Source organism: Photinus pyralis, unplaced genomic scaffold (assembly GCF_008802855.1).
Source record: "Photinus pyralis isolate 1611_PpyrPB1 unplaced genomic scaffold, Ppyr1.3 Ppyr1.4_LG3a, whole genome shotgun sequence".
Lineage (NCBI taxonomy): Eukaryota > Metazoa > Arthropoda > Insecta > Coleoptera > Lampyridae > Photinus > Photinus pyralis.
Window position 1 is genome coordinate 21,901,433 of NW_022170509.1, and position 18,145 is coordinate 21,919,577.

At 37.1% G+C, this 18,145-nt stretch overlaps 2 protein-coding genes across 2 annotated transcripts in view; both read right to left on the reverse strand.

Moving 5' to 3' along the window:
- Nucleotides 1-12,558: 12,558 nt before the first annotated feature.
- On the reverse strand, nucleotides 12,559-15,219 carry LOC116165510 (tubulin polyglutamylase complex subunit 2-like). The gene is made up of 5 exons (XM_031480012.1): nucleotides 15,082-15,219; nucleotides 13,470-13,637; nucleotides 13,238-13,422; nucleotides 13,015-13,194; nucleotides 12,559-12,960 (listed from the first exon to the last, which is right to left on the reverse strand). The coding sequence occupies exons 2-5, from the start codon at nucleotides 13,540-13,542 to the stop codon at nucleotides 12,655-12,657; spliced, it is 744 nt and encodes a 247-aa protein (XP_031335872.1). The 5' UTR covers nucleotides 13,543-13,637; nucleotides 15,082-15,219; the 3' UTR covers nucleotides 12,559-12,654.
- LOC116165507 (ribosome assembly protein 1-like) overlaps nucleotides 14,929-18,145 on the reverse strand; it is a 66,092-nt gene continuing 62,875 nt past the window's right edge. Inside the window, exon 5 of the mRNA XM_031480007.1 lies at nucleotides 14,929-15,250. Within this exon, the coding sequence (XP_031335867.1) occupies nucleotides 15,089-15,250 (162 nt within the window). The 3' untranslated portion in view covers nucleotides 14,929-15,088. The remainder of the gene's footprint in view (nucleotides 15,251-18,145) is intronic.

Consider the following 18,145-nt stretch of genomic DNA (forward strand, 5'->3'; position numbering starts at 1 on the left):
CTTAGAATCCATGACCTTTGTTAAAGGTAACCGTAGGGGGGTGGACGGGTGACTTGCGATTATAATTTTTATATAGGTATCTAAACTAGTATTAATAAGCAGCGCTCTTCGTTAATGAAGGAATAATGAAGTGCTCCAACTTCAACGGAATTGATCCTTATTCGCTAGATTACACGGAACTTAAATTCCTTCCTTTCAGGTTGGTTGGTCAGCAGGGACAACGATATTCCCTTGTGGGTCCCTCGATCGCTAAATTCTCCTGTGAGTTAAACTAAAAACAATTTTCTTTCTACATTTCTATTATGATTATATTATAGGGGGAAAGAATTGATATCGGGGTAGTGCCCCAATTCTCTCCGTGTGTTAAATACTATCAAAATAACTGGTTTCCACTTATACGCGTCAAAACAGTATTATAATTCACTATCTTTATTTGCAGAGTTTCGAACCTTTTCGGTATTTAGTTCAAATATTAAGTTGAAATATCGGGGTGTACTATACGAGGGACATTTTCATATAATCTACCTACAATCTACATATAAAAGAAAAGGAATTTAGTCTTTGGTTAATTCATTTAGCCGTCAGCGCATATGACTCGAACAAATCGATCATCTTTACAACCCAAAGGGGACTGTCTTATCGTTTTTTTCGCACGTTACGTTAGTAAGGCAGCTATTGCATTGGGGTAAAAAATGAACCCCCCACTTTTTTTTACGGAAATACACGTTTTCGCTCACCAGGAATCCAAATCAAGCAAAATTTCCATTATGTCGGTCGGTCTCTTTGTCTCGGTCGCCACTATACTCTCGTTTCCGGCTAAACGGCTGAACCGATTTAAACCACATTTGGTCACATATTCTTAAACATAAAAGGAAAAGCTGAGAAGGAGATAGCAATTTTTTTTAAACGACTTGTCCCCATTAACTTGGCGATCTTTAACAAGTGAGGTGCCTAATTGTTACTTAAAACGTATCAACCTTTAACAGAGAAAAGTTTTAACTTAAAAAAAGGATGAGATTGGTTTATAGAAGTACAGACTCAGAAAAGGAGGTTCTCACCACCGACTTTTGTCATGATTATGAGGCGACATGCGTAATACAATCTGTTTTATGGGTCAAATAGCACGTTGCTTCTTCAATGCGAGTGATCATTTTAAAGCCTACGAAGGGATTTGAAATCGAACACGCCAAAATCCACAACCTCAAACATCATTTGCAATGCCTTTTAAATATTTATTTAGCTATATCAACGTTCGATAGAACAAGAATTTTTATTTATCGTTTTTTTATAACGTTTTAGATTAATATCTGTTGCAATAGTACATAATTAAGATCCTTTTCAAACAATTATTGTTTGTAATTGTTTTTTGATACACATTTGAAAATGTACAGGCAGTAAATTAAATATTTTTTGGGATAGGTACCCATGGTTATTTTGGATTTTGCACAATTTACAATAATCCACTCTAATGTTGTCTTTATTCTTAGTGTTGTTATTATGTAGTTCAGATTTAATGTTGTATTTGGCATACTTGGTTTTAGCAAATAAAATACACTCCAACCCGTACATGCATGGCAGAGTTAATATCTTAATGGAACGGAATGAATTCCTATATTCGTCTCTATAGGGTACAGAGTCAAGTATCCTTACAGCTCGTCTCTGGAGTGCAAAAGCATCTGCTGCTGCAGCACAGTTGCCCCAAATTAGTCTACCGTATGGCGTACTGTATTATTGAGTGTACTAGAGTATAATAGGCCGCTACTAAAGTTTGTTTTGATACTCTGTTACTAAGACGTCGGTCATAGCACATGAATATTGCTGCTTATTGTTTTTACAAATAATGCTTGCGTGCATTGAAAAGTTTAAAATCCCGTCGCCATGCACCCCTAGAAATTTTACCGGCTGCGGTTTTTCATAAGAATGCCTTTTTAACGTTTGGAGCAACTTCTCAGTTTTATTCGTGTTTAATATTAATTCGTTGGTTGTGCACCATTCAGAAGCAATCTAAATTAATTTGCTTTTTAGAACTAAAGTTTCTTCTACAGCACTGCGCTGTATAGTTAAAGTGGAGTCATCCGCATACAGAATGCAATCAGCGTGGGGTTGTATGTAATGCGCAAAATCATTAAAATATATGAGAAATAATAGGGGACCTAAAATTGATCCCTGTGGTACGTCTCTCTTAATAGGAAATTTGTCAGACACCTCTCCATCATACACAACTGCTGAAATCTGCCAGATAGATACGAATTAATTAATTTTAGGTTATTCGTGTCAAACTTGTACATAATTTAAGAGATTTACGTAGCAATACTCTATGAGAGACGCTATCGAAGGCTTTCGATAGGTCTAAAAACAGTGCCAGAAAATATTGACCCTGTTCGAAGCAAGATAGGGTACTATTTACAAATTTAGAGAGCGCACTAATCGTATTTTTTGCTCCCGGATCCATACTGATTCTGATGTAAGAGATTATTTGATTCAAAATAATCGGCAATTTGATTGTAGATTATTTTTTCGTATATTTTTGAGAACGTGAGAAGTATTTATATTGGTCGATAATTCTTTATACCTATCTTTTGAATCTCCCGATTTAAATACGGGAATGACCTGCGCTACTTTCAGCTCATCAAGAAAATATCCGGAGAGTGTAAGATTGACCAATTTCGTCAAGGGCATAACTAGTTGATCAATACTATACTTAATAACACAGGATGAAATTCCATAAATGTCTTTAGTATTACTTCTCCTTAACGACTTGAACACGTCTCTTACTTTACATGGAGTCACTTCCCTTATTTGAAAGTGGACGTTGCTAAATTATGTAATTAAACAACAAAAACACATACAAAATGAATACGTAGATGTGACATATATTTCATTGACAGCAATCAACCAGCTAAATTCTTTACATCATCATGACATGTTTGGGAATACACTGCACTTTTTACAGCGTTAAATTTCTAATTTACTTATTTCTGCAAGAAAATCGAAAAATTTAAATCCAAACTTAATGCTCTCATTACATCATCCATATCTGTCGTTGGAGGGATTTAAAATCACCGTGGTTGTAGTGTTCCATAGTATTGTATTGATTTTATTTATTTTTCTACGCTCTATGTGCAGATCTAAATTTGATAGGAGTGATTTTACGCACAAATGGCATATTATTTTAGTTTTAGGCATTTTCTTAATATTCCTGCCTTCATAAAATAATTTTTTGTTATACGTACGTCAAATGTGACATTTCGCTGATCATATTCAAACAGCGAAGTATCGTTTCGTTGCTAGGGGCAGAGAAGCGGAAATCAAGCAAAGAAATTTTACTTCTCTGCCTCCTTTCCACTTTTCTGCCTCTGATTTTAGCATACTAATAAAACAAGTTAAAAAGTAATCGTAAACGATTTACATAAAGCGCATTTCCACTTGCATTCATTTCCCATTTGTAAAATGCAACTTCTATTAAAATCGTAAAAATCCGGCCACAAATATGAAAGATAGCGTTGCACATGGGCAATCCATTTTTGACGTGCTACTTCAATTCCAGTTTATGAGAAGAATTTCATTTCAATGCTTTTCTAAATAAGAAAGTTGGAACTGCGCATGCGCAAACCTAAATTTTAAAACTAATTTACTATAACTAACTAATAAACTAAGATTTTCCTTTGTTCCAAACGCCTAAGTATCAAATTTCACTTAAATAGTTCCATAGATAAAAAAGTTGGCACGGCGCATGCGCAAAATAAAATTTTGAAATTGGCGTTTGATTTTCCTTTATCCCAAGTGCCTATGTATCAAATTTCGTTTAAATTCTTCCATAAATAAAAAGTTGGCACTGCGCATGCGCAAAATAAAATTTTGAAACTGGCGTTTGATTTTCCTTTATCCCAAATGCCTATGTATCAAATTTCGTTTAAATTCTTCCATAAATAAAAAAGTTGGCACTGCGCATGCGCAAAACCAAATTTTGAAACTGGCGTTTGAATTTCCTTTATTCCAAGTGCCTATGTATCAAATTTCGTTTAAATTCTTCCATAAATAAAAAAGTTGGCACTGCGCATGCGCAAAACCAAATTTTGAAATTTGCGTTTGATTTTCCTTTATCCCAAGTGCCTATGTATCAAATTTCGTGTAAATTCTTCCGCAAATAAAAAAGTTGGCACTGCGCATGCGCAAAACCAAATTTTGAAATTGGCGTTTGATTTTCGTTTATTACAAGTGCCTATGTATCAAATTTCATTCAAATACTTTTATAAGTAAAAAAGTTTGCAATTCGGTTTATAAATGGTCGAGATGCGAAAAGGGCACCGTGAATTTTGAATCGATTCGATCCAACTTTTGGCATTGCGTATTATATGGCTAAATCTATGCCCATATTGAATTTCATGCAATTCAGTTCATAACTAACGGAGATGTAAAAGCGATCGAACATTTCTAAAAAAAGTTATCGTTCACACGGACAGATAGATGGACAGACAGACAAAGGAACAGACGGAGAGACCAACCGGCAGGCGACAGATAGCAATGCAAAATTATTAACGATCTCTAGGATCGTTAATAAACGGCAAAAGTGTAAAATTATGGAACATGTAAAAAACGGTTTTTTGTTTTTTTACAATAACTTTTTTTGTAAGCGGTACAGAAAAAATTCCTTCCTTGGTACAAAACTCGACACCATAACGAACCAAATAGCGAAAAAAGTAGAACAATAGCTCTTAAGATAAAAAACTAGTAGCGTCGCAAAGTTAGCGGACGGACACGGACGGACGGACGGACGGACGGACGGACAAAGTGGCCACAATAGCGCATTTTTTTTTTATTTTTGTGGAAATGCGCTAAAAATATATAGTGTTTATCACGGACGAGTGAGATCCGCTGACACGTCGGAATTTTTTCGGAACTTCTGACTTGTCAGCGAAAACTCATTTATGGGTCTTGGTAAACAATATAGTTTACAGTTTTTATATTTATGGGTGTGGCCGTGATTGGGTAATCCTAGAATTATTTCTAAATATGGATATGTTTTATAACAGTTTGGTGTGTTAATAGTATAGTCTTTCTCCTCATGATTTATTCATCTATGTTTGAACAGAAGCCAACCAAACATTAAATTTGTGTTAATTCGGCATTCCCTCTTAAAATAACTGAACTGATTAAATTACTATACGGTTGAATGGGCTGTAATTAAAACAGCTGTTCAAAACGGTCAAAAACGCAACAGTCAAAGGTAATTTGCGATACCAGTGCGTAATAATACTTGGATAACTATCTCACCAATTCATATTTTATTTTGTTGCTTTTAGTAAACAAATTATTTCAAGTATTGATAAGTTACGAAAGTACAATCACAGATGTGAATAATACTCTACACCTACTATGTTGCTTTACGTGTAGAGTTTAAAGTAGAATAAACCATTGAACATTATAAAATGTGTCTGACAAATCTACTAACGCGTTTATTTCAAGGCCTCCTAAGAAAATTATGCACATAACTGTCACAATTTTAGAAAATCTTAAATAAAACGAAAACCATAACAGATAGGTATAGGGAATGTAATAATTGATCGATGTAGAATTTTTGTCCACATTTGAAAGTGCAAAAAAATAAAGCAGGTTTCATTTGAAAAAATCAACTTTTTAAGGTTTGAAGTTATTAAACTTGGCCATTGATTTCAAAACGCCCTGTAGAAGGGCGATCAAAATTTAAATCATCCGCATGTAAGCATCACGTCAGTATTGTAGATTTTGGAAGACTTTTTGAAATTCAGGTCGACGCGACGGAGCCATATGTATAGGGCGCTAAAGAAAAGCAGTCCAACGTCAAAAATTTTGAAAAATTTCCAATTCCACCTTTGACGCTGGGTATAGGGAAATGTGGTATCCAACGACGTAAATTTTTATGTGGATTTCGAAAATGCAAGAATTGCGCATCATTATAGAAATTGCTACTCATAAGGATTTTTCCGAAGAATAAATGATGAACCTAATTAGGAAACATAGATTAGGAAATCAGATAAAAATGTTATAACGTTAGGTAGTTAAGGAATGTTCCCGTAGGTTAGATAAGAACTGCTTTAAATTACCTAATTATTCCAATACTAAGAATCTACCTGTGCAAAACGTTTTCCAAATCAGATACACTTACAACTTCAGAAGTTTTAGAGTTTGGCATATGCAAATGTTTCCAAACGTGTAATGATGAGGAAATACTATTTTCATTTCTCTATTAATTAATATGAGTGCATTAAGATTTGCACTTTATCTTTTAATTGTGTACTGATAATGTTTTGTTCCTGTTATCTCTTGGAGGTCTAATTTTAGTGTTTGTTACAACGACCCCAATGTTTCTAACAAAGCTATTGATTACGGAAAACAAAATCAACAAATTCGTACCTACTTTTTTTCAGCTATCGTGTTAACGGTCCTGGACGCGGACAGAAAAGCACGAGGATAGAAATTATGATTTCATACACAGGGTTAATAAAATTCAACGATCAATCGAACTTACCTGTGAAGTTTGATCGTAATTATATGAGGTGTCCAGTCCGAAGATATAATTATTATTTACTATGTAGATGTTTAGAGCTCTAAGGCAAATACAGTAATGCGGGTGGTCAAGCTGAATGTCCATAAAACCACCGTGTTATCAATCCAAAACCCGCAAAAGCAAAACAATGTAATTTCCAAGAAAAATACAACTGAAATTCTATTCCACATAATGGGAAATAAACAAAAATATCAAATACCAAAAAGCAATCACTTTTGATTCATTAAAACTGTCCTCGCGAAAGCGTCTGACTGATCAATCTGCCTATTGTAGAACCTGGCGAACGCCGAAGACTTCTCCGTCCATCCTGCCGTTCTTCTGATGGTCTCTAAAGAAAGGCCCCGGCGAAAAGCCGCCGAGGTTGACGCATGTCTGGTAGAGTGTGCTTTAAAAATCTCCGTATCAACTCCGGCTGCTGCCAGACTCACCTTAACCCAGCGACTTAGTGTTTGCTTATTAGCTACGTTATGTGGCTTTTTAAAAGTCACAAATAAGGTATCCGCGTCTGGCGGGCGGAGACCCTTGGTTAGCGAAATATATTCTTTTAAGGTTGTTGCGACGCAAATCTTGGGATTGTCCACAAAAAAGGGTAATTCTAACACAGGTTGCACACGACCTACGCCCGTAGTCTTAATCCTGTCGGGAATAGGAATCCTAATTCTATCCGTATTCTCTAATATGTTTGATAATTTAATTAGAGATATGGTCTGTATCCGTTGACCAGATACCAGCGCTAGTAGGGTAACTAGCTTCTTGGAGACTGATTCCAAAGTTATAGTTGACTCACCCAGGAAGTAATCCAAAACAATCTGAGGGTCCCAGGTATGGGAGTATCTTGCTCTAGGTGGCCGCAAGTTGAGAACCCCTTTCAAAAATCTTTTAACTAGACGACACTGATCTAAATTTGTAGTTAAAATAAAGGACAATGCTGATCTATGACAGTTGAACGAAGCGTAGCCCGAATTCTTTGAATCCAACAATTCTTGGAGGAATTGTAATACACTTAGTTGGTTTGCGGAGAACTGATGTGTGTGAGTTCTCTGAGAAAATTCCCACCAAAGCTTGTATGCGATGTCATATTGTGCGACGGTTGATGTAGCCACTGACTTCAAAATCGTGTTGATAGAACTTTCGGGCACTTGTCTGTGTTTGAAGGCTTCCCTGATAAAACGGTGACTGCCAGGGTAAGGCTCCGAGATAACGGATGGGGGCTGTTGCTGAAAGGAGAAATCAGTAAAGAACTATCCGGTCCCAAGTACGCTATCTCATTTATGGCCAATTTCCGGAATAGGGGATACCAAGGTTGTGATCTCCAATCAGGGACAACAAAAATACCGGTAGCCTCATCTTCCAGAATCTTATTTAAGGATCTCAGAATAAGACTAAATGGAGGAAAAGCGTAGAAAAAAACCTTACGCCAACTTACTGTAAAGGCGTCAATCGCTTCCGCTTTGGTATCTCGTTGCCACGAAAAATATCGCGCACATTTCTTATTATTTTTAGAGGCAAACAAATCAACCTCCGGTTTCCCAAAAACTTTCACTATATACTCAAAAGCAAATTGAGACAAGCTCCACTCCGTGTCAGGAGGGAGAACTCTAGACTCAGCATCTGCTTGCCAATTGTCTTTAGACGATATATATGCCACACTAACCCATAAATTTCTTTGCTCGCACCAGCTCCAGATTTCTTGAGCCAATCTGTTCAGTCCTGAATACCGCACGCTACCCATGCGATTTACACATGCTATCGCTGTTGTATTATCTGATCTGACTAGAATATTACAGTCTCTGAGGTCTTGGGCGAAATTTTTTATCCCATTGAAAATGGCTAATAATTCTAACGCGTTGATGTGATACTTCCGTTCCGTTAAATTCCACCCCCCCCTCGCTTTATCTATCGTGGTACAGGCCCCCCAGCCCGTTAACGACGCGTCCGTAAAAATCTCCATTCTAAACGCCTCTTTCTTAAAATCGTTGTGTGCGGTAAAAATGTGCGAAATCCACCAGATTAAGTCTGAGCTAATTGACTTCTGTGGAATGCGCATCACCGCGTTAAAACTCTCATTGTAAAGCTTAAGTGCATCTACTTTCGCCCGTTCCAGCGCCTTTGTATGCCTCCAGCCGTATTTAACCGCTGGGCAAGCAGCTACTAGAACACCTATCAACTGAGCAGATTCTAATTTTGCAAGTATTGCGCCTACGGACGGACTGCAATAGCCAATAACTTATAAATATGTAAACGCTTGTCCTTGGGAAGCGATAAGCGAAGTTTCGAGGTATCGAAAATAAAGCCTAAAAATTTACACGCCGTTTTAGGCGTCAAGCAACTTTTCGCATAGTTTATTACGAACCCGAGGGATTCTAAAAGATCGATACAAAGGTTCGTATGTCGCCTACAAAGGTCGAAGGACTCGCCAATAATCAAAAAATCATCTAAGTAGTTGACTACTGTCACCCCCTTGCCTCGTAGAAAAGCTAAGATGGGTTTCATCAATTTCGTAAAAACATACGGAGCGCAAGCCAAACCAAATGGCAAACACGTAAACTCGTAAAGCGAGTTATTATAATAAAATCTTAAAAATTTCCTGTGTTCCCCGTGAATCGGAACCGCGAAATAAGCGTTTTCCAGATCTATTGTGGTTAGAAAGGAACCTTCACTAACTAGCTTCGCGGCTGTACGAAAATCCTCTAATTTAAAATGAGGTTTGTCAATGAAAGAATTAAACCCTTTCAGATTTAAAATTAACCGTTTCTTTCCGTTCGGTTTGGCAACCAAGAACACCCTTGAAATAAATTCATCCTGTGAATTGTAACATTTCTGTACGGCCCCCAGTCTTATTAACTCATTAACAGTCTCCCGAAGATCGCTATCCTCTCTAAGAGAGACCTGCGGAAGGTGTCTTTCGGGAAGATGCGGCTGTACCGGCTTCCTTAATAAAGGTAACTTAAGACCCTTGACCCAACTCAAAATCACTGGGTTGGAGGTTAATTGTGACCAGGGTAAATAATGAAAAGCAATCCGACCGGCAAAAGGAGGACTCACCTCGACTACGTCGATTTCCTCACATAACGGTCGCGCCTGACCGGGAAATGTCTCTTGGGGAGCCCCTTGTAAGCATCCGTCTCCCCCGAGCGACGGACAGGGCGTTGTCTGTTTTCCGCTGGCTGATGCGTTTCGTTCGTGGGTCTTCTAATCCATTTACCACCCCTTTGTTTGGGGACAGACCGTTGTATCGGTCTAACCTTTAATTCGCTAGCCGTGTTCTTAATGACTTTTGCCGCTTTTATCTTATCTGGCAAATCCTCCCCAAAGAGGAAGGTGTCAAAATCTGAATGCTCAACTAACTCCTTAATGGGTTTATTAAGTATCGGATTAATTAAGAATCTACGACGAAGCGATTCTCTATAAAAAAGATCCGCAAGAATACGACCCGCATCCGAAAACGCTGACAACAGCTTGCTTTTCAATTCAAGCGAAACAGAATCCGGCTCATTTAAAAGTGACGTCAGTCCTTTTCCTAAGGCCGATAACCCTCTGCTTAAATGCGTTTGATGCTCCAAGCGAGACTTGTCTCTATTTATGTAACCCTAACCTTGCGACATGACTGCCAAAATTTCGGGGTTAACCGAAGGAGGAGTAAGACCTTCACAATTTGTCTTAAACAAATAATTATCCAAGAGCTTGGATTTCTCCTGTTCTGAAAGGCCGTGCCTTAGAATATGATTCCATCGTGATGAAAGAGCGGGGTGGAAGTTAAACGTGTTTAGTTCGCCTCGCTCCGGATCATCTCCTAAACAAATTAGGACCTCGTCCGATAATTTAACGTCTTCACTTATGACTAGCACGTCACCATTGTCCCCCGCCCCTCCTCGCACATTCGGCGAAATTTCCGGCGACAATGGAGCCGTTGACGGCAAGGGCGTAGGGGAGCCGAAACTGTCGCGACCTTCGTCGCAAATAGCGTCTACCGGGCCCCATGGACGCCGGCTTTCGCTTACACAAAGAGTACCCGTATCCCGCAGATCTCGGCGTACACCCCGTTCCGGGACAGCTAAATCTGAACCTGAGCTACACGAGCCTCGGCGGACAGATAGTTGTCGATGACGACCATCGGCAGAACTGCCCGCTTCGCTTGAACGTGGACCTGGAGAGCGCGATCGACCACGGCGATCTCGCTTCCTCCTTTCTAACGTTCGTTCCAATCTCTTAAGGCGCTTTAGAAGTTGCCTTTTGGAAAGGTCGTCCTCCGAATCGCTGGAGCGATCCCTTTTTTGTTTATGTTTCCCCTTACTACTAATGCAATTTTTCATTTTTAGCGCATTTCCACAAAAATAAAAAAAATGCGCTATTGTGGCCACTTTGTCCGTCCGTCCGTCCGTCCGCTCGTTTTGCGACGCTACTAGGTCTTTATCTTAAGAGCTATTGTTCTACTTTTTTCGCTGTTTGGTTCGTTATGGTGTCGAGTCTTGTACCAAGGAAGGAATTTTTTCTGTACCGCTTACAAAAAAAGTTATTGTAAAAAAAAAACAAAAAACCGTTTTTTACATGTTCCATAATTTTACACTTTTGCCGTTTATTAACGATCCTAGAGATCGGTTATAATTTTGCATTGCTATCTGTCGTCTGCCTGTTGGTCTGTCCGTCTGTTCCTTTGTCTGTCTGTCCATCTATCTGTCCGTGTGAACGATAACTTTGTTTAGAAATGTTCGATCGCTTTTACATCTCCGTTAGTTATGAACTGAATTGCATGAAATTCAATATGGGCATAGCTTTAGCCATATAATACGCAATGCCAAAAGTTGAATCGAATCGATTCAAAATTCACAGTGCCCTTTTCGCATCTCGACCATTTATAAACCGAATTGCAAAATTTTTTACTTATAAAAGCATTTGAATGAAATTTGATACATAGGCACTTGGAATAAAGGAAAGTCTAGCGCCAGTTGCCAATTTCAAAATTTGGTTTTGCGCATGCGCAGTGCCAACTTTTTTATTTATGGAAGAATTTAAATGAAATTTGATACATAGGCACTTGGAATAAAGGAAAATCTAGCGCCAGTTTCAAAATTTTATTTTGCGCATGCGCAGTGCCAACTTTTTTATCTATGGAAGCATTTAAGTGAAATTTGATATTTAGGCGCTTGGAACAAAGGAAAATCTAACATTAGTTTCAAAATTTAGGTTTGCGCATGCGCAGTTCCAACTTTCTTATTTAGAAAAGCATTGAAATGAAATTCTTCTCATAAACTGACATTGAAGTAGCACGACAAAAATGGATTGCCCATGTGCAACGCTATCTTTCATATTTGTGGCCGGATTTTTACGATTTTATAGAAGTTGCATCTTACAAATGGGAAATGAATGCAATTGGAAATGCGCTTTATGTAAATCGTTTACGATTACTTTTTAACTTGTTGTTTTTTGTAAGATTTAGGATAAAGGACGCCAAAGAAAAATTCTTTGCAAGAAGTGAATTTATTGGGAGGCTACATCGATCACTTTATTCACAATCAGAGAAAATTAAGGACAGTTTCTTACCAATTTGTCCGAAATATGTATATAGGGTGGTCCGTATGAGAAATATAGTTTAAGGTCGTATAAAAAAAAAACACCTTGTACAAAAACTGTGTATCGTGATCACTCTAAGATTTTACAATTATCTTTAATAACAAGAAAGTTTTGGGGCATTAAAGAAATCGACTCGACAAACGCCCCAACGATTAGAGACAGCTGAATTCTGTTTGCGCCAGTGATTTTCTGTTTAAAATTGAGCTCCAGCCAAATAAAGGGGGTTTTCATAAGAAGTGTCTGATCAGGAACACCTGTACAGTACGAGCTCGAGAGGTTTAGTCTTATGGGACTAATGCTTTGCATACTCTGGATAGAATCTACTGCCGCATAAGCGATCTAAGGAATACACCCCTTCACCATAGGTAGTACACACCCTTCTTCAAAGACTATGTAGGGTGATTTGAATTAATTGAACTTTGGTTAGTTTGCTCAAGAGATAGAAACAATAACAATATATAATTACACAACAGATACAAATAATAAAAAGCATGATAGATATGGTAATAGTCTTATGTGTAGACTGATAAATAATTTTACTTGGAATTTTTCTTAACATAATACAAAGGTTTTCGTAACATTCTCGTGCGGGGCTTATGCGTTTGATCTGCCTGTTTATAAGCCTTCTTTCGCGTCGCCGTCTTTTCTGGCTGCGGACTAGTAACACTACGAATTAATACTGGAATTGCTGTACGTGGAAGAAGTTTAAATAAATTGGGATCCAATTTATTAATTGGAACCTCCGAACAGTTGTCATTTTTTTCTTCTTCCTGCTCACGATTTGTGCTCTCTATTGTCTTACTTAAAGGCAACAAGTGTGGCGCCAACATTCTGAACAAGTTCTGATAAATCATATTAGCGTTATTTTAAAATTAAAATGCAGATGGCTGATTTACCTCTGTCCACTGAGGCACTCCATTTGGTGTGTAGATCATTTGCCAATTAGGTATACCTAAGTGAGACACAGCCATACGTAAATATGTCGCTATATCGTTTGCTAGAAAATGTAACGTCATATTTGATGTTAATAACCAAATCGTAGGGACATATTTTGGGAATAAATATACCAAAACTACCTACAAAAATTCGTTACAATTGATTTGATGCTATAATACCCACATGTCCTCTGTCTGGCACTGTATCTATTATAAATAGTCGACTCTCGATTGATAATTTAATTTGATAGCGTTCTGTGTCCAATTTCACCCCAGGGTCCTGCGACGTTTCAAAACCAAATATTGGTACAAGATGTTGAAGCGGATTGATTTTAATTGCACCGCTTACTTTGTCTTTGTGACAATCTCCTAAAAGAGAATCGGTGAGCTCAAAATACACATGGAGGCTCACTTACCTGTCAGCGTATAGGTCCATTCGAATATGAAACCGTTTGATGATGTATAAAACGCTCGTAAATCTTCCGGCATTAATACATCTTGGGTTTGTTCCCATGTTGAAATATCAGTGTACGAAGCAGAGGGCAGTTTCTTTAAATAAGTCTTGTGTACGCCTACCGATTTTTCTGAAAATAAGTGGTCAAGAGAACGTGAAGTTAGACAATTTTATCACTTAAAGCTTTCGAGAGTCCCAATAGAATGCTTTCGAAATAGGTGAATTCGGAAACTGTTTCAACTGTACAGTGCATTTTAATTGTTGGCCACAGAGATTATAATTTTAAACAGTAAGTTGACATTTTCAAAAATTGTTTACACTCTACCATAGCAACGACCAGGGGTATTCAAGTTTTTTTTATTTGTTAAGAGCGCAGTACCAAACCTGACAAGGTACAGTCCTTGACAAAAGTAGTGATCACTGAATATCTAAACTTTGCAGCATAGGCAATACCTTACTCATAGAGGTTTCTTCAAGGAGGGGATGCCTTAATTAGTTGGTTCTCATATTTTCCATGTTTCTCAATGCGTTTTGCCGTTTATGTATGAATTACACAATATAAAAATGTGACTTTTAGGTCACTGTAAATTTGAGGGCACGGTTTTAGAAATCAAGGTGGTCACACGATTACCTTTTACCGTGTTTTTTCATTATCGGTCGACTGTATCACATTTTTTAAAGGAGCAGGCCTCTCACATCGATCAATAGGGTGTTTTGATAAATGCCAACGATGGGGTGAATGGATATCATATGGAATTCGCTACAGCTAGATAATTATTAAATTAAACGCATCTCCAATTTCTACATTATTAATAAACAATGAAATAATTCAAATATATTTTGGGCAATTTAAAGGTCATTAGGGATCACTTTATTCACATCCTTGTTTGAAGCAATTTTAGGGGGCGATTTTCCTAAGGTTTTAATCACTGTCACAGTACGGACTGTTAAAAAACATTCAACATAAAAGAGATTGAATTTTAGGTGCACATTAGCTCATTCCGTCACGTCACGTCGCCTACCGTCCAGAATAGGACTGCAGAGGATCGTTTCTAAGTTAAAAATCGGACCGCAACAGGATGTGACGTTCGAGTGTGAGCGCATTCTTCAGTCGATGGCCGTTGAATGTTCAAGAGAGGACAAAACGGACGACGAAAAATTAACTAGTCTGGTTCCAAAATGTTCAGAAACAAATTGATCGGCGGGTCCCGACGCGATAGACGGAATGTATGTTGGTTGCCTATGCTGCCGAGTTTACCTATTCGGCGATTTGTCAATAACTATCAAAGAGAGTCCAGATTCCTTTTTCTTCTTGGCTACAAGCGGCAATAGTAGCACCAACTCACGTTTCTTTTTAGTTCATTACACCCAAGTGTAGAATATTGTACTTATACTTACCGATTAGTACAATAATACACAAAGACAACCATTTTTTTTAATGCAACATAAAATATGAAACACATAGGTATAACTGAACTCAACTAATAATGTTAATAAATGTTTAGATGACACATAGTACATACCACTAAACAAAATATGAAAAATTGAACTACCAATATTAAAAACCTATGTACATAATACTTATTTCTTCCGAGTTCTTTGCTTTTCACCCTTAAAAAGCAGTTCATCGAATGAGTTCATTCCTTTACGTTGCAAGACGGCTTTGACCAGTTGATCAGCGCGTGGATTTAAACGAGTAGTACGTTTTTCTTCTTCATCTGGATCGACCGAATCACGTGTGTGCTAAAAAAATACAACATTCATAGTCAATTATAGGAAACATTGGTGGTCGTTCTAAAATTTCGGTCATAAATTAAATAAAGGTACCTAGTAAAGTAGTCATTTTGGATAAGAACATTTTCCAAATATACTTGATGACGAGTTAGATAAGGATACATATTCGGTTTTGGCAAAAGGTATTGTAACTTAAATTTATAACAGTCTTAAAATGGATTAATTTATAATTGCAATTATTGTTTTATCACTTACAATTTATAACATAACACAAAGGCATCGAAGTTGGAACTGAACCCAAATACGCTACAATTTGCTTATATATTGAACGACAATTGTTCTTAGAATTCTCTTTAGAAGACCACCTCTAACCATAGTGAGGGGTTCCTTAATTGAGCGAATTGGGACTGCTGCAAATGTTTATTTCCATGCCGAGTTTCTGACCGTGATACGATTCGCTCAAAATCTTGTTGCTGGTGTTCTGGAATCGTACGGAAAACATCCAACGCGTCTCCACGTAACGCAACTATCAAGAAAGTTACATTCTCTTTTACTTGTCCATTTATTTGCCTCAAACTGTCTCAAGTAGGTGGACCACGGTAATTTTCCGTCGAACGTCGGTGGCTTAACTCGGAATTTGAAATATAGGTAGCAATACTTTCACACGGTTTGGGGGACGATTGTGGAACAACCAGTAGATCTTGTGTTATCACAGATGACACATCACTTTGTTCGCGTTCTTCAGACAATACCCTAAACTGTTTTCGTAGTTAATCAATTTCAGTTTTCATTTCATTTTCTACCGTATGAATTTTATCTTGAACACTCTGTATCTCACTTTGGGCGCTCTGGATATCTCTTTAAATTTACATAGTTAAAATGAATGGCCTTAGTAATATTACTAATTACATTGTTTCAGGAGATACAATTTAAATAGTACCGAGTATTTCATTCACTCTCCACCATATATTTTATAGTCCCCGTTCGCGGGGGAAAACCCTTACAAAATGCAGTTATAATAATATCTTTGTGCCGATTAAAGCAAGATACGAAGAATCGCATACGATTTAAGGGTATTTTATTGACACTCGGCACGAAGATGCGGAAACGCGACTTTTAATCAGGCTCATATTTAATAGCACCGGTCCTTCAATGCGTAGAAATCGATGAGCGAACGTTTGACATTGGTGTCTCTTTTCGTTCTCGAGTTAGACGAGGAACAGACGGACGGACTATTGAAAAATTCCAATTTTTTGATAGAATTTTTCATAAAAAAATAAATGTAAACATTACGGTACAACAGACCTATTACAAGGGTGTGTACATACATTTCAAATTATATCGTTTCTCCATAAAATGTGTTTTAGTGTAGAAACAAGGAATACGGCCTGTTGTCGCAATACTATAGCGTAGTGTAGTACATGGGGAATAAAAAAAAATAAATAAATAAATTGGCAAAATATGTTGATGAAAATAATAATATATAATAATAATCATAATAAATCGTTTATTGGGTTTACATAGAATACATCATCAGGTACATGAGCATGATCATTACAATTTCTTAGTCCTTCCAGTTTCTCTCAAGGGGTTATGATTCAGATTGGTCAAAAATATTAACCGTCTGGTCTACCACTCAGCCCCAATACGCCATAGAGAGGTATAGGTACTTTAGCCGTGGAAATCTACCTACATCCATTAAATTGTGAAAAGGAGAGAAAGTTTATCAGTCAATGATTCCAATGGAGGAAGATGGTACAAATGTACATTAATTATAGGTATTATACTTCACCAGAATAAAGCTTATTTTTAATTAAGGTTTTGAATTGTGCTAGAGACATAGATGAAAAGTTAATTTTTAGTTTGTTTAGATAAAAAGCTATTAAATAAGAGAAGGACCTTTTATATAATTGAAGATTATGCTTAGGGATTGTAATAAGTAAATCCTTTCTTCGTATATTAATATTATGAGTGTCAGTTCTGAACCGCATTTTGTTAACGAGGCATTTATTGACAACTATTTTATAAAAAGTGCAGTAGCAATTCAGCGTCCTTCGATCTTCCATTTTCAACCAACCTGCCTTTCATGTAATGGAAAATTCCTGCCCTTCTTCTGAAGCCAAATATAAACCTAAGACAGGAGTTTTGAACGATTTGAATTCGTCTTTTTTCACAGCAATCCAAATTTGAACTGTAGACCACATCACAATAATTAAAATTCGATAAAATGCGAGTATCACAAAGTAACTTTTTTAAATGTTGGTTTAATGAATGCCTATGAGAATACAACAATTTCAACGTAAAATATAATTTTTGAATTAATTTTGAGATATGCAACTTAAATATCGCAAATCTGAATCCATAATGAGCCCAAGATTTAATTACCTACCAAAATTTAAATGTTGAACAATTTTTCAAAAAGTCAAATCTATTGACAAAATAAGCGCTATGAATCGAAATGATTTCCACAAGTATATGTTTAATCGAATCATCAATTCAAACATTTAGTAAGATACCAGGTGATTGCCACTGGAAATTTAAGTCCACTAATTTTTCTAAAGTTCCAGCATTATCAGATATTCCACAAATATTTTTGTTCGGAGATATTGCTGAATAAATGCAATAATTAAATTTTTGACAAGTGTTGAATGCTAACTTGATGGATGTGGCACGTTTCACAAAGGACTTCAGAAAATAAAGCTTTCACCTGAACAATAGCACAATACCTTAATGCTCTTATGTTACATACAAATCCTTTAAATAAACAAACACGTTTTTGCAAACTGCAGTTGTTTGATTCCTTTTGAAAACGAGGTATTAAAAGGTTGGCGTCTTGCGGAGCCAGCCTTAATTAGGTGGTCCACTACAATAGTCAATTAATGATCTATCCCAGTTTGATCACTG